General features: G+C 47.9%; 1 protein-coding gene and 1 non-coding gene across 2 annotated transcripts in view; both read left to right on the plus strand.

Annotated features, from left to right (window-relative positions):
* The first annotated feature begins 4691 nt into the window (after positions 1-4691).
* Positions 4692-4763, plus strand: trnae-cuc (transfer RNA glutamic acid (anticodon CUC)). The gene has a single exon. It is a non-coding gene; the product is annotated as a tRNA-Glu (tRNA).
* Positions 4764-5542: 779 nt separating this feature from the next.
* Positions 5543-16281, plus strand: part of LOC127585835 (macrophage mannose receptor 1-like) — a 43468-nt gene continuing 32729 nt past the window's right edge. Inside the window, exons 1-4 of the mRNA XM_052043534.1 lie at positions 5543-5594; positions 7840-7914; positions 8243-8314; positions 14383-14763. Coding sequence (XP_051899494.1) covers positions 5543-5594; positions 7840-7914; positions 8243-8314; positions 14383-14763 — 580 coding nt within the window. The remainder of the gene's footprint in view (positions 5595-7839; positions 7915-8242; positions 8315-14382; positions 14764-16281) is intronic.

The following is a 16281-nucleotide window of genomic DNA, read 5'->3' on the forward strand; positions in this document are numbered from 1 at the left end:
TCCCGGATTAAGTTACAGAGGCCAATGAACCTACCGACCATCAGGTCTTTGGGATGTGGGAGGAAGCCGGAGCACCCGGGGGGAAACCCAACATGGTCACAGGGAGAACGTGCAAACCCCACACACAGACAGTACCGGAGGTCGGGATCGAACCCGTGTCTCTGGCGCTGCGAGGCAATGACTCTACCAGCTGCACCACTGTGCCAGCCTGGTCCCTGGTTAATCAATGACCACATTTTAAATGATCCTGTCCTAGCTTTCAGTCCCTTGCTCTCTCCCTATCATTGTAACTTCATCCAAGCTGATAGTCCTCTGAGAAGCTCAGAGCTCTCTGTCCAACAACATTGAACTGAGGCCTTCAGATAGTTAGTCCAAGGCTCTGGATTACTAGTGTAATAATTTAACTGGTACATCACCACTCGGACTGTGACTAGTGGTGTTCCCCAGGGGTAGGTGCTGGGCCAATTTCTATTCATCGTCTATATGAACGATTTGCATGGGAATTTTCAAGGCATGCTTAATAAGTTTGCAGTAAGATAGGTGGTATGTTATACAGTGAAGAATGTTAGCAAAAATTACATGGGGATCTTGATCAGCTGGGTAACTGGGCTGAAGAACGGCGAATGGAGTTTAATTCAGATAAGTGCGAGGTGTTGCATTTTGGGAAGACAAATCCGAGTAGGACTTCCACAGTGAACGGTAGGGCCCTGGGGAGTGCTGTAGAACCGAAGGACCTGGGAGTACAAGTACATGGTTCCCTGAAAGCAGCGTCACAGGTGGACAGGGTGGTGAAGAAGGCTTTTGGCACGCTGGCCATCATCAGTAAACATATTGAGTACAGGAGTTGGGATGTTATGTTACAGTTGTACAAATGTCAGTGAAGCCATATTTGGAATATTGTGTTCCATTTTGGTCACCCTGCTATAGAAAAGACGCCATTAAGCTGGAAAGAGTGCAGGAAGGATTTATGAGGGTCTTGGCAGGACTCGAGGGACTGAGTTATGAAGTTGAGTTGGGCAGTCTATGACTTTATTCATTGGTTCATAGGAGAATGAGGGGTGACCTTATAGAGGTGTACAAAGTCATGTGGGGCATAGTCTTTTTCCCAGGGTTGGGGAATCAAGGTGAGAGGGAAAAGATGAGGGGAGAGGTTTAATAGGAACCTGAGGGGCAACTTTTTCACCCAGAGGGTGGTCAGTATATGGAATGAGCTGCCAGAGGAAGTGGTTGAGGCAGGTACATTGACAACATTTAGAAGAAATTTGGACAGGTACATGGGTAGGAAAGGTTTAGAGGAATATGGGCCAAATGTGGGCAAATGGGACTAGCTTAGATGGGCACCTTGGTCAGCATGGACTGGTTGGGTCGAAGGGCCTGTCTCCATGCTGTTTTGACTCTATACAAGGGGGTTCAATGAAAGGCAAACTTCGCCATCAACAGTATACATGTATGTCGGTGCAAAAAACAAACTGCTGGAGGAACTCAGCGAGCCGAGCAGCATCTGTGGAGGGAAAAGAACAGTCAATGTTTTGGACCGAGGGCCTGCTTCAAAAAGGAAAGGTTAAGAAGGGGTGAAAAATCAAGAGAGGGTTTCCAAGAGGAAGGGGAGTGCTGGAGATTTGAGAAGGGTGCAAAAAGATTTATGAGCTGTCACTGGGACTTTAGGGTTTGAGTTATGACTGGAATAGGCTGGGGCTTTTTTCCCTGGAGCTTAGGAGGCTGAGTGATGGTCTTATAAAATTGTGAGGGGTGTATATAAGCCCACAGTCTTTTCCCAGGGTAGGGGAGTTCAAAACTAGAAGGCATAGATTTAAAGTTTAGAGGAGAAAGATTTAAATATGACCTGAGAGGTAAATTTTTCACACAGAGGGTGGTGGGTACATGGAATGATCTGCCAGAGGAAGTGGTAGACACAGGTACAATTAGGACATTTATAAGACAGCTGGACAGATATGTGGGTAGGAAAGGTTTAGAGGGATATGGGCCAAACACAGGCAAATGGGTCTAGCTCAGGTAGGGACATTGGCCGGCATGGACGAGTTGGGCCGAAGGGCCTGTCTCCACGCTGTGTAACTCTATGAATATAAGGGGTCCTCAGTAGGAGGGTGAGGATTCCTTGCCATGGGGGCGGTAGCACATATGTTGTATGTTGGAGGCTACAAACTCGACACAAGGAACAGACAGCATTAGACAAAGGGGAATGGGTGTAGGCTGATGGAGGTGGATGGGCAGGCACGGTGGTGCAGCGGTTAGCGTAACACTATTACAGTGCCAGTGACTCGGGTTCAATTCCCGCCACTGTCTGTAAGGAGTTTGTACGTTCTCCCCGTGCCTGCGTGGGTTTCCTCCGGGTGCTCCAGTTTCCTCCCACATTCCAAAGATGTACAGGTTAGGAAGTTGTGGGCTTGCTATGTTGGTGCTGGAAGCGTGGCGACACTTGCGGGCTGCGCCCAGAACATTCTACGCAAAGATGCATTACACTGTGTGTTTCAATGTAATTGTGACTCATAAAGATCTTATCTTATCTTATGTGGGGCAGGGATTCCAGCAGCAACCAATTGGCCCAAATGGCCTGCTTCTGTTCTGTAAATTCTATGCACTAAGAACAAGGCTGAGAAAAAATGAAAGAAGGTAGCCTGCTGAAATACTTTACTCTTTTGGCAGATCTTCCCGAAACATCTACAGCCTCAGAACCAGAGCTCAAGCCAATTTATCCCCCGACAGAATGGGAAGCAGGTAAGAACGTCTCCACTGTATCAGGGCTGGCATAGAGGGATAGATTTCTACAGCGTGGGGACAGGTCCTTTGGCCCACCGAGTGCCTGCTGGCCATTAGGCACCCAATGACATGGATCCATTTTATTCTCCCCACATTCCCATTAACTTCCCCCAGATTCCACCACTCACCCTACACACCAGGGGCAATTCACAGTGGCCAATTAACCTACCGACCTGCACGTCATTGGGAAAGAACATGGAACGTAGAACAGTGCAGCACTTTGGCCCATGATGTCTGTGCTCAACACAATGCCGAATTAAGCTAAATCTATTATGCCTGTACACGATCTGTATCCCTCCATTCCCTGTATATTCATGTGTCTATCTAAAAGCCTCTTGAACGCCACTATTGCATCCGGTTCCACCACAACCCCTGGCAGCCTGCTCCAGCTACCCACCACTCCCCATGTAAATAACTTGCCTCACACACTTCTTGGTGGTGTAGAGGAGCAGAGGGATCTGGGGGTCTATATCCACAGATCCCTGAAAGTTGCCTCACAGGAGAATAGGGTAGTTAAGAAAGCTTATGGGATGTTAGCTTTCATAAGTCGGGGGATCGAGCTTAAGAGCCGTGAGGTAATGATGCAGCTCTATAAAACTGTGGTTAGACCACACTTAGGGTACTGTGTCCATTTCTGGTCACCTCATTATATGAAGGATTGGAAAGGGTGCAGAGGAGATTTACCAGAATGCTGCCTGGTTTAGAGAGTACGAATTATGAGGGGAGACTAAGGGAGCTAGGGCTTTACTTTTTGGAGAGAAGAAGGAAGAGAGGAGACATGATAGAGGTGTACAAAATATTAAGAGGAATAGATAGAGTGGACAGCCAGCGCCTCTTTCCCAGGGCACCAATGCTCAATGGCTTTAAAGTAATGGGTGGGAAGTTCAAGGAAGATATCAAAGGGAGGTTTTTTACCCAGAGAATGGTTGAGGCATGGAATGCGCTGCCTGGGGCGGTGGTGGAGGCAGGTACATTGGTCAAATTCGAGAGATTACTAGATAAGCATACGGAGGAATTTAAAATAGAGGGATATGTGGGAGGAAGGGGTTAGATAGTCTTAGGCAAGGCTTAAAAGTCGGCACAACATTGTGGGCCGAAGGGTCTGTATTGTGCTGTACTGTTCTATGTTCTATGTATCTCCTTTAAACGTTCCCCCTCTCAGCCTAAATTTATGTCCTCTAGTGCTTGACATTTCTACCCTGGGAAAAAGGCTCTGACTGCCTACCCTATCTCTGCCTCTCATAATCATACAAACCTCTATCAGGTCTCCCCTCAGCCTCCGACGCTCCAGAGAAAACAACCCAAGTTAGTCCAACCTCTCCTTATAGCACATGCCCTCTAATCCAGGCAGCATCCTGGTGAACCTCTTCTGCACCTTCTCCAAAGCCTCCACATCCTTCTTGTAATGGGGATGTTGCAGGAAACCATAGTACCTGGGGTAAACCCACATGGTCACAGGGAGAATGTACAAACTCCACACACAGACAGTGCCGGAAGTCGGGATCGAACCCGGGTCTCAGGAGCTGTCAGCAGGCTGCTCTACAGGCTGCAACACTGTGTCACTTCCTCTGCAGTTATGAATACACTGATGTCTTTGCCAAAATTCATTGAAAGATCTCAGAAGCACTTTTTAGTGTCTTCAAAGGAACGGGAATGGAAGAAAATTGAAAACCTCCCTGGTTGACGAAAGACCTGGGGATTAAAATGAAGGTACTTAACAGGAGAGGCCTAGATAGGATAATCAGGAAAGGCCTTCCAAGGAAGGCAACTCAATAGCATCAAACTAGGGGGCATAGAGTTAAGAGAGAGGATTAGAGAAGGAATTGGGAAAATCTCCTCACCGAGAGTGTAATGGAAGTCTGGAAACCTTCCCACCTGTAAAAAGTACCTGGATGATCATTGGTTAGTCCTCGTCCTCGGTGGTATAATGGTTAGTACGTCCACCTCTCACGCGGGAGACTGGGGTTCAATTCCCCGCTGGGGAGGTACAAACTTTAAAGTGGAGGTTGATAGGTTCTTGATTAGTGAGGGTGTCAAAGGTTATGGGAAGAAGGCGGCAGAATGGGGTTGAGAGGGAAAAATATATCAGCCATGATTGAATAGCGGAGCAGGTTCGATGGGCTGAATGGCCTAATTCTGTTCTGACGTCTTAAGGTTGTGCCATAATGTACCGGGAGCTGGAAATTTGGAAGTGACTAAACAGGTCTGCTTTCAGTCAGCATGGACGCAATGGGCTGAAGGGCCTTATAAACTGATATGATTCAACGATGAATTATGAAAGAGTGAGGAAAGAAATAACGGGGTCAAAGAAATTTTGGGGGATTAAGGCAGCACAGCGTCGCGGCTAGTAGAACCACTGCCTCAACTTTCCAGAGACCTGGGTTCAATCCCGACCTCCAGCACTGTCTGTGTGTGGAGTTTGCACGTTCTCCCTGTGACCACGTGGGTTCCCCCCCCCCCCCCCCCCCCCCAGGTGCTCCGGTTTCCTCCCACGTCCCAAAGACATGCAATTTGCAGGTTACTGGGACACTGTAAATTGCCCCTTGTTTGTAGGTGAGGGGTAGAATCTGGGGGGAGTTGATGGGAATGTGGGGATTGTAAAAATGAGATTAATGTAGGATTAATGTAAACAAGCGGTTGGTGGTTGGCATGGAGTTGGTGGGCCGAAGGGCCTGTTTCTGTGCTGTGTACCTCTATGCCTCAATGATAATGTGGCAGACTGCTAAACATTTTTATCTCTTTGGTAGAACTCCCACAAGCAACCATGGCCACTCTGCACACAGCGAGCACACAGCCCACCAACTCATTGGACACAGGTAAACCTATCACCTGATCTCAGCAACCCTTCCCCTTCGCATCGCGAGTACCTTCTTTTGCTGTTTTAATTCTTCGCAGTTTGGAACTGATAGCTGAGGGATAAGATATACATGCATCTGGAAAGACAGGGGTTGATTAGAGGTACGCATCATGGCTTTGTGCGTGGGGGATCATAGCTTACAAACATGATTGGGTTTATTGATGATGTGACCAAGAAGGTCAATGAGGCAGGGTAGTAGACGTGATTTATATGGACCTAAGGCCTTTGATAAGGTTCTACGTGGTAGGCTGCTCTGGAAGGTTAGATTGCGTGGAATCCAGCTGGGTACACAACTGGCTTGGTGGAAGGGTGATGGTAGTAGGTTGATTCTCGGACTGGAGGCCTTTGATTAGTTGTGTGCCTCAGGGGGTGGGTGCTGGGCCCATCATCTATATCAACAAGTTGGATAAGAATGCACAAGGCATGGTTAGTAAGTTTACAGATGGCATTAAAATAAGTGGTATAGTGGACGATGTAAAAGATGGAAGTTAATTCAGATAAGTACGAGGTGTTGCATTTTGGAAAGTCAAATCAAGGTAGGACTTTCACAGTGAATGGTGAGGCCCTGGGGAGTGTTGTAGAACAGAGGGACCTCGGAGTTCGAGTACAAGGTTCCCTGAAAGTGGAGTCACAGGTAGACAAGGGTGACGAGAAAGGCATTTGGCATGCTGGCCTTCATCAATCAGGGCGCTGGGTACAGAAGTTGGAACATTATGTTGCAGTTGTACATGATGCTGGTGAGGCTGCACTTGGAGCATTGTGTCAGTTTTGCTCAGTACCTGCTGTAGAAAAGATGCCATTAAACTGGAAAGAGTGCAGAAGAGATTTACAAGGATGTCTGGAGTGTTCTGGGCGATTATCGCGGTGAAGTGAGGCCGGGCTCAGTCTTCAGTCAGTTGCTGCTGCCCAGGCTCTGACTAGGCAGGATGTTGGCTGCCTCCGTGAGGGTCCTACCGGTCCGTGGGAAGAGTGGAGAAGCAGGAGAGCAGAATTTTATTTTTTTGAGGCTTTAGAGAGGGTGCAGAGGAGGTTTACCAGGATGCTGCCTGGATTAGAGGGCATGTGCTATCAGGAGAGGCTGGACAACCTTGGGCTCTTTTCTCTGGGGCGGCGGAGGCTGAGGGGTGAACTGTTGGGAGTGTAAAAAATTATGAGGAGCACAGATAGGGTGGACAAGCAAAATCTTTTTCCCATTATTGAGTGATCCAATACCAGAGGGCATGCATTTAAGGTGAGAGGGGGTAGGTTCAGAAGAGACGTGAGGGGTAAGTTTTTTACTCAGAGAGTGGTGGATGCCTGGAATGCGTTGCCTGATAGGGTGGTGGAGGCAAATTCATTAGGGGCTTTTAAGAGGGGCTTGGATGGGCACATGAATGAGAGGAAACTGGAGGAATATGGCCATTTTGTAGGTAAGAGGGAATAGCTATGTCGGCACAACATTGTGGACAAGGGCCTGTTCTGTGCTGTACTCTTCTATTTTCTATGTTCTATGTTGTCAGGTCTTGAGGGACTGGGTTATAGGGAGAGGTTGGACAGGCTGGGACTTCATTCATTGGAGCGTAGGACACTGAAGGTTGGTCATACAGAGGTGCATAAAATCATGAGGGGCATAGATAGGGTGAATGCACCCAGTTTTTTTCCCAGGGTTGGGAATCAAGAACCAGAGGGCATAGGTTTAAGGTGAGAGGGGAGAGACTTAATAGGAACCTGAGGGGCAACTTTTTCACACAGAGGGTGGTCCGTATGTGGAACGAGCTGCCAGATGAAGTGGTTGAGGCAGATACAATAACAATATTTAAAAGAAATTTGGACAAGTATATGGATAGTAAAGGTTCAGAGGGTTATGGGTGAAATGCGGGCAAATGGGACTAGCTGAGATGGACATCTTGGTCGGCATGGACGAGTTGAGCTGAAGAGCCTATTTCTGAGCTGTATGACCCTATGATCCAGATGAAGGGTCTCGATCCGAAAATTCGACTGTCCATGTCCCTCCACAGATGCTGCCTGACCTGTTGAGTTCCTCCAGCACTTCCTGTGTTGCTCCAGATTCCAGTGTCTGTAGTCTCTTGTAACTCTAAAAGCTGTGTTCCTTTACACTTGGGGTGCCCTGGTCTTGCACTGTACATTCCATGTCACTCTCCAAGTGAAAGTCAGTTTGTGAATGGACGCATCCCTGTGGCCTGTTAAGCCTTTCTCTCTTTCAGCAGAGCTCCCGCAAGCATCGATTGACAGTGAGTCAGAGGGCGCCAGTGGAGAGACGGCCAACATGTCGGGAGGAGGTAAAGACGTGAGCTGATCTTTCACTCCCTCTGTATCAAGGGATGAGCAGATGGACACGCTGAGGAAGGGAAGGGGGTTGTGTGGAGCTTCAACAATGGGCTGTGCCAGTGGGCCAAATGGTCTCTTTCTATCCCTTATATTCCATCCCATGAAAGTCTAAACTACAGCGTTGAGCACTTGAATGACCAAGGCATAGAAGTATATGGAAAATGTGTTGGTAATGGGATTAGTAGAGAAAAGAGATTGATTCTTGGATAGGGAGGAATGAAGGGCCTGTTTCTATGCGGTGTGACTTCATGTCTCCGTGACTCTCTCTCCTTCCCACAGGACCGTTGTCTACAACCATTACCAGTGAGTCGGAGGTCTCAACGCCACAAACTACAAACGTATTGGAAACAGGTATTGATAACCTGCCTTTGCGGTACAGCAGGTAGTGCTGCTGTTTCACACAGCTCCACTGACCCCGTGTTCGATCCTGACCACCGGTGCTGCCTGTGTGGAGTTTGCATGTTCTCCCTGTGACCGCGTGGGTTTCCCCTGGGTGCTCCGGTTTCCTCCCACATTCCAAAGACATGCCAACCAGTGGGTTAATTGCCTGCTGTAAAATGCCCCTAGTGTGAAGGAGATGGGTAGAATCTGGGGGGAAAGCTGAAGGAATAAAATGGGATTTGTGTAGGATTAATATCAATGGTTCAGCATGGATTCAGTGGGCTGAAGGGCCTGCTTCCATGCTATATGACTCTGTGACTCTCTGACACTACTGGAAGCTAATTTAACACCTTCGAAATAGTTCATTTAACCCTTCATGGGATGTAAACGTCACAGGTAATTGATAGTCCAGATGAAGGGTCTCGACCCGAAACGTCGACTGTCCACTTCCCTCCACAGATGCTGCCTGACCTGCTGAGTTCCTCCGGCTTTTTGTGTGCTGCTGCTTTGGGAATTGGTTTATTATTGTTCATGTGTACCAAGAAAAGCTTTTGTTTGCGTGCCATCCAGACATCATTCCATGGTAGTAAAAAGGCAAAAAAAAACAGAATGCAGAATATCGTGTTACAGTTACAGAGAAAGTGCAGTGTAGGCAGACAATGCATCTTATTGTCTACCTGCACTGCACTTCCTTTGTAGCTGTGACACTTTACTCTGTACTGTTATTGTTTCTACCTGTACTACCTCAATGCACTCTGTACCAACTCAATGTAACTGCACTGTGTAATGAATTGACCTGTACGATCGGTATGCAAGACAAGTTTTTCACTGTACCTCGGTACAAGTGACAATAATAAACCAATACCAATACCAATGAGGCGCAAGGGCCATGGTGAGGCAGATTGAGAGATAAAGAGTTCCGTTATGAGGCCCTTTCAAGAGTCTTATAACAGTTATTGACCGTCATTATTTGTGCCCAGTACCATTTCAAAGGATGATTCCCTTTGAAATGGTATTAGACATGAATAATGACGGACAAGGAATAAGGAGCAGAAAGGGAAGACCGAACACAGTTGGAGATTCCCTTCCCTTTGCAGTAGGACATTGGTGAACTGGATGTGTATTTTTGACAATCCAGATGTGTCACAGTCACTGATTGTGCTCGCTGAGAAGCTAGCAGGCAGAACCCACAAACAGTACTGAGATCCTGCCTTTGCAGTCTCTTGCGATCATAAATGCATTGATGCGTTGTCTTGACAGAATTGATCGACTGATCTTAAAATCATTTTTTAGGCTGTTTCCCTGCCCCATCCCCCCTTACTGTTAGAGAGAGGAGACAGACAGGGAGAGACCCTACCATTAAACAGCGTAAAAGGAGGGGAAATTTAATCAGGTCGAAATCTGCTCTGCCTGAGGATGGTCAAGTAATCCCCAGCGTCTGTCTAAGCCACAGCGCAGTTCTACCTTCGAAACCCATTCCACTGACTTATTTCCAATAGACCACGATGAAATGAATTGCAGAGGCAGATTGTAAAGTGCTGATGAGACTAAAAAGCACATTTCATACTATCAGCCAGGGTTGAATTTCCTTTTCATTTAATTTGTTTTATTTAATCATTTGAATTTCAATTCCCGAGTTGCTGTGGTGGGATTCGAACTCTCGTCTCTGCTTTCAGATGCTAGTTCAGCAACTTAACTCCTTTGCTACCAGAGCCCTCTTTGTGTGCATTGGTAACTGATTTTCTTCTCTTATTTACCTCTCCCCTCGCACAACCAGAAGTGGGTGATTTACAAGAAGTGGATGATTCGGTAAACTCCCTCCGTCCCTCTCCCCCTCCGTACTTTCTCACACCCGCCCTCATATCTGGCTGAGATATGGGCATCCAGTACAGTGGAGGCCAAAGTCATAGATTCATAGAATCATCGTTGTACAGCACAGAAACAGGCCCTTCGGCCCACCACATTTTTGCCCATTACACCAATCCCACTTGTCAGCATTGGGACCTTATCCTCCTCTGCCTTGCCTATTTAAGTGTCTGTCTAAATGCCTCTTCAACATAGTGATTGTGTCTGATTCCTCCACCTCCTCTGGCAGCACATTCCGGACATCAACCACTCTCTGTGTAAAACACTTACCCCTCAGGTCCCATTTAAAACTCCTTCCTCTCACTCAAACCTGCACCCTCTTGTTTTTGATACCTCTACCTTACGAAAGAACTCTACCCTATCTATGCCTCTCATAATCTTATATATTTCCATCAGGTCTCCCCTCTGCCTCCTTCGCTCCAGGGAAAACAAGCCCAGCCTATCCAATCTCTCCCCATGACCGAAATCCTCCAATCCAGGCAACATCCTGGGGAGTCTCCTCTGCACTTTCTCCAATGCAACCACATCCTTCCTATGGTGTGGTGACTAGAACTGTGCACAATACTCCAGGTGTGGTCTAACCAGTGTTTGGTAAAGTTGCAACATTACCTCCCTGCTTTTATATTCTATGCTTTGACCTATGAAGGTAAAACATGCCATATGCCTTCTTCACCAACCTATCCACCTGAGTCTGAGCGACGAGGTGCAAGCTCACACTTCCACCTTGTCAGTTCAACCCGCTGCCATCATTGTTCGGGATGTCAGTGCCATGATAACACCACCGTCTCTTTCTCCTTCTGGAGTGCCAGGAGACTGCCAAGGTTCTGGCTGCTGATTAGGAAGGCAGCGAAGAAGAAAGCCCCTGTGCCACAGTGGCACAGCGGGTAGAGCTGCTGCCTCACAGCGCCAGAGACCCAGGTTCGATCCCGACCTCCGGTGCTGTCTGTGGGGAGTTGGCACCTTCCCCCTGTAACTGTGTGCGTTCCCCCCGGGTGCTCCCAGTTTCTTCCCACATCCTAAAGAGCGAAAGGTGGGTTGTCTTATGAGGAAGAGTTTAGTTCAAAGGGGTATAGCTAGGGTGAATGCATGCAGGCTTTTTCCCCCTAAGGTTGGGTGAGACTAGAACTAGAGGACATAGGTTGAGGGTGGAAGGTGAAATATATAAGGGGAATCTGAGGGAAACTTCTTCACCCTCTGTGTAACGAGCTGCCAGTGGAAGTGGTAGATACGGGTTCTATTGTAACATTTAAGAGAAATTTGGATAGGTACGTGGATAGGAGAGGTTTAGAGGGATATGGTCCAGGTGCAGGTAGGGCCGAAGGGCCTGCTTCTGTGCTGTGGTACTCTATGACTCCATGACTATGTGTGGACTGGTAGGTTCTGTAAATTGCCCGCGGTGTGTGGGCAAGTGGTAAAATCTGGAGGCATCAAAGTAAATGGGTGTTTGATGCCAGCAGAGACTCAGTGGGCTCCCCCTGGCTGGTCTGGTGTCCTCCACATCCCAAGGATGTTCTGTGTTGGATGCCAAGATGGGCATCGAGCATCTACCGTACAGCAAGTGCAGAGGGGCAAAGAGCGCAGAGCTACATAGCCAGGTGAGCTGACAGGAGAGGAGGGAATGAAGTAGCGTTGGTATGGATGGGGTATGGTGATTGGGAACACCAGTTCAGACACGGTCGCCATATCAGATGGCCCATACGTTCCAGATCATTCAATCAATTAAAAACAAAATGTGATGTGAAACATTTTCCTCTTTCAACAGGTCAGCCACAAATGTCCAATGCCACCAAGCCAGACACCTGGGCTGAACACCCCACCAATACGTCAGATATAGGTGAATATATGACCCACTCTTTGCCATAACCTGAAACATTAACTCTTGTTTTTTCCCATAGATACTACCCGACCTGCTGAAGGTTTCCAACATTTTTTCTTTAGATCAGAATCTTATCCAGATAAAGTTCGGTAAAGTGGAGTGTAGAGTTCATTGATACATAAATTCCAGCACGGACCAATTGGACCAAATGCCCTGTAAATGCCATATGCTATTCTGTGAATTGTGAGTAATGAGTAAAAGCAGCACAGTGGCGCTGTGGGTAGATCCGCTGCCTCGCAGCGCTGGAGACCTGGGTTCAATCCTGACCTCGGACGCTGTGTGTGTGTGTGTGTGTGTGTGTGTGTGTGTGTGTGTGTGTGTGTGTGTGTGTGTGTGTGTGTGTGTGTGTGTGTGTGTGTGTGTGTGTGGAGTCTGGATGTTCTCCCTGTGGCAAAACAGCTTTCCTCCGGGTACTCCGGTTTCTTCCCACATCCAGAAGATGTGTGGGTTGGTGGGTTAGTAGGCTGCTGTAAATTTCCCCTTGTCTGCAGACTGGTGATGGAACATAGGGCAACACTGGAGGCAGGATGGAGAACGTTCAGTAAGTTGACTCCAGGGAGCGAAAGGTGGGTTGTCTTATGAGGAAGAGTTGAGTAGGTCTGGCCTATTCTCACCGGGGTTTAGAACCTAGAACAGCACAGCACAGGAACAGGCCCTTCGGCCCACGATGTTGTGCCAAACTAATTAAGCTTGTGATTAAATGCCTAACTAAATTAATCCCTTCTGCCTACACAATGTCCATATCCATTCTCTGCACATTCATGTACCTATCTAACAGCCTCTTCAAAACATCTATCGTATCTGCCTCCACCACCACCCCGGCAGCGTATTCCAGGCACCCACCACTCTCTGTGTAAAAAAAACTTGTCCCGCACATCTCTCTTCAACTTATCCCCTCTCACCTTAAATGCATTCCCTCTAATTAGACATTTTAACCCTGGGAAAAAGATACCGACTGTCTACTCCATCTATGAGAAATAATGGACTGCAGATGCTGGAATCCAGATAAAAAACACTCAGATGCTGGAGGAACTCAGCAGGCCAGGCAGCATCTGTGGAGAAAAGCAGACGGTCAACGTTTCGGGTCAGGACCCTTCCTCAGGACTGAAGATGGGAAAAGGGGAAGCCCAATATATAGGAGGGAAAAGCAGAGCCGTGATTGGTGGACAAAAGAGGGGAGGTGGGGTGGGCACAGGGTGGTGATAGGCAGGTGCGGGGAAGGAGAAGAGAGCAGTAGTACTCGAGAGTAATACCTGCTGTTCCTCGAGCATCATAGTGTTCTTCATCTAGATTGCAGCACCTGCAGTCCTTTCTTTCTCTGGTATTACTGCTCCACTGCAAAGTCTCTTCAAGGATGCTCGCTAGCTACCCCTTTTTTCCCCTTTCTCTCCTTCCCTTTGACCCATCCCCTGGTGCATCTGCTCTCCCCTCCTCCCCCTCACCTGCCTATCATTATCTCTTACCTGCATCTACCTGTCACCACCCTGTGCCCAGGGAAAACAATAACGGAATGCAGAATAAAGTGTTACAGTTACAGAGAAAGTGCAGTGCAGGCAGACAACAAGGTGCAAGGTCATAACGAGGTGGATTGTGAGGTCAAGGGTATATCTTTTTGTACAAGAAATACATTCAATAGTCTTATAACAGCGAGATAGAAGCTGTCCTTGAGCCCGATATATGCTTTCAGGCTTTTGTATCTTCTTCCCAATTGGGGGGTGGGGGGAGTGGAGGAAAAGAATATCCGGGGTGGGAGGGGTCTTTGATTATGTTGGCTGCTTTACTGTGGCAAAGAGAAGTGTAGACAGAGTCCGTGGAGGTCACCCAGAAGTGGGTGAGGGTCTGGAACTCACTGCCAGAAACCCTCGCCACACTTAAACAGTATTTGACGTGTACTCGAAGAGCTGTGACCTGCAGGATCCTGGACTCAGTTCTGGAAGGTGGGGTGAGTTTGGGAGCTCCCTTACAACCAGCACAGACAGAATGGGTCATAGAGTCATAGAGTCATACAGCATGGAAACAGACCCTTTGACCCAACTCCTCCATACCGACTGTGTTACCCAGCGAGCTAGTCCCACCTGCCTGCATTTGGTGCATAGCCCTCTAAACCTCTCCTATCCATGTACTTAACTAGATGGCTTTTAAATGGGCCAACTGCCTCCTTTCACTGTTGATTGTTATTAATTCTGCAATTTTAAGTATACAGGCTTCAGACTGTCCTTTCTTCGATTCTCTTTAGACGCTAACTTTAAGATGTTATCCTTCTGATGGAAGTTTCCATCGTATTTCTTCTATAAAGATACCTCCCAAGGCCTGTACCTGATTTCGAAGCTCTCGGGAAGAAGCTACCACTTGGTTACAGAAATGAAGAGCTGGACGGAGGCCAGAGACCACTGCCGGAGAACGTTCACCGACCTCGCCAGCATACCAAGCCCAGAGGAGGAGGAGGTCATCACCCGCTTCGCTGCCCCAGGGGTGTGGCTGTGGATCGGACTTTACAACGATGACAAGTCCCCCGGCGGGTGGAAGTGGACAACTGGAGAGAGCTTCAATTACAGCAACTGGGCTCCGTGGTACACGCAGGAGTTCAACGCCACATTTCCCGTCTGTGTGTACATCGACGTTGATCAGTGGATGGACACAGACTGCGAAATCCCACTGCCTTTCATTTGTTACAAAGGTATTCCCTTTGGTCGAGACAACTTCAGGAGGAGCCATGTTGTGCAACAAACAAGATGCTGGAGGAGCTCAGCGGGTCAGGCAGCATCTGTGGAGGGAACTGGATGGTTGATGTTTTGGGTTGGAACCCTTCATCTGGACTGGAAGTGTAGAGGGGAGGGGAAGGTGGATAGGTGGATCCAGGTGAGGAGGGGGGATGGGAAGATGGAGGAGGGGAGAGTGGGAATAGCAGCCAATGCTGGGAGGTGATGGGTGGAGGAGACAAAGGGCTGAAAATTTATGTTGTTGCTTTGGGTCTTTTGCCGTTTCTCACATGTCATCTTTACACATGGGGGTCCATTCAGCCCTTCAGTTCTATGCCGGCATTCAGAGCAATCCCATCAATGCTATTTCTCTGCACCCGATTCTCGTTTACCTGTTCATTAACACCCCCACAATCCTCCCAACCACACTCGGGACAATTTGTAGTATTCTTTAACCTACTGACCCACACGTCTCTGGGATGTGAGAGGAAACCGGAGCCCACAGTCAGAGAGAGAATGTGCAAACTCCACACAGACAGCACGGGAGGTTGGGATCGAACCCGGGTCACTGGGGCTGTGAGGCAGCGGCTCTACTTGCTGCACCACTCTGCCACGTTAAGGCAGGGGCATCTTAATGTATATGAAGGCCATAAGGATTCTTGCCTCTTCCCAGTTTGGAGCAGTTTATAAATAGCGTCATTGAAACTTTCAACATAGAGGAGCCCATTTCAGTAGGAAGACCTCTTAGGGACAAGTGAATCAATTTCACAAAAGGCAGGTCAGGACATATTCTTTTTCTCTACAGCTGGTTGCTCTCATTATAGGAAGGATGTGGAGGCTTTGGAGAGGGTGCAGAAGAGGTTCACCAGGATGCTGCCTGAATTAGAGGGCATGTGCTATAAGGAGAGGTTGGACAAACTTGGGTTGGTTTTCTCTGGAGCGGCAGAGGCTGAGGGGAGACCTGACAGATGTTTATAAAATTACGAGAGGCATAGATAAACAGCCAGTATCTTTTTCTCCCAGGGTCAAAATGTCTAATACTAGAGGGTATGCATTTAAGGTGAGAGCGGGAAAGTTCAAAGGAGATGTGTGGGGCAAGTTTTTTGCACAGAGAGAGGTGGGTTCCTGGAATGCACTGCCAGGGGTGGTGGTGGAGGCAGATACGATAGAGGCATTCAAGAGGCTCTTAGACAGGCACATGAACGTGCAGGGAATGGAGGGATATGAACCATGTGCAGGCAGAAGGGATTAGGTGTCATTAGGTGTTTAACACAACATCGTGGGCTGAATGGCCTGTTCCTGAGCTCTACTGTTCTATGTTCTACATTCTATTTGGTGGGAAAAAAATTGAACCAAATTTTGACATTTGGTTCAGACTAGTGGCCATAAATGTGAGATGATCATCAAAAAATCAAATTGGCAGGGGGGTGGGGGAGCGGGGGAATTCATCTGAAACTACATGAGACAAGGTTTCGTACTTTTTGAGAAACTCTGTA

The sequence above is a fragment of the Pristis pectinata genome, chromosome 34 (genome assembly GCF_009764475.1).
Source record: "Pristis pectinata isolate sPriPec2 chromosome 34, sPriPec2.1.pri, whole genome shotgun sequence".
Taxonomy (NCBI): domain Eukaryota; kingdom Metazoa; phylum Chordata; class Chondrichthyes; order Rhinopristiformes; family Pristidae; genus Pristis; species Pristis pectinata.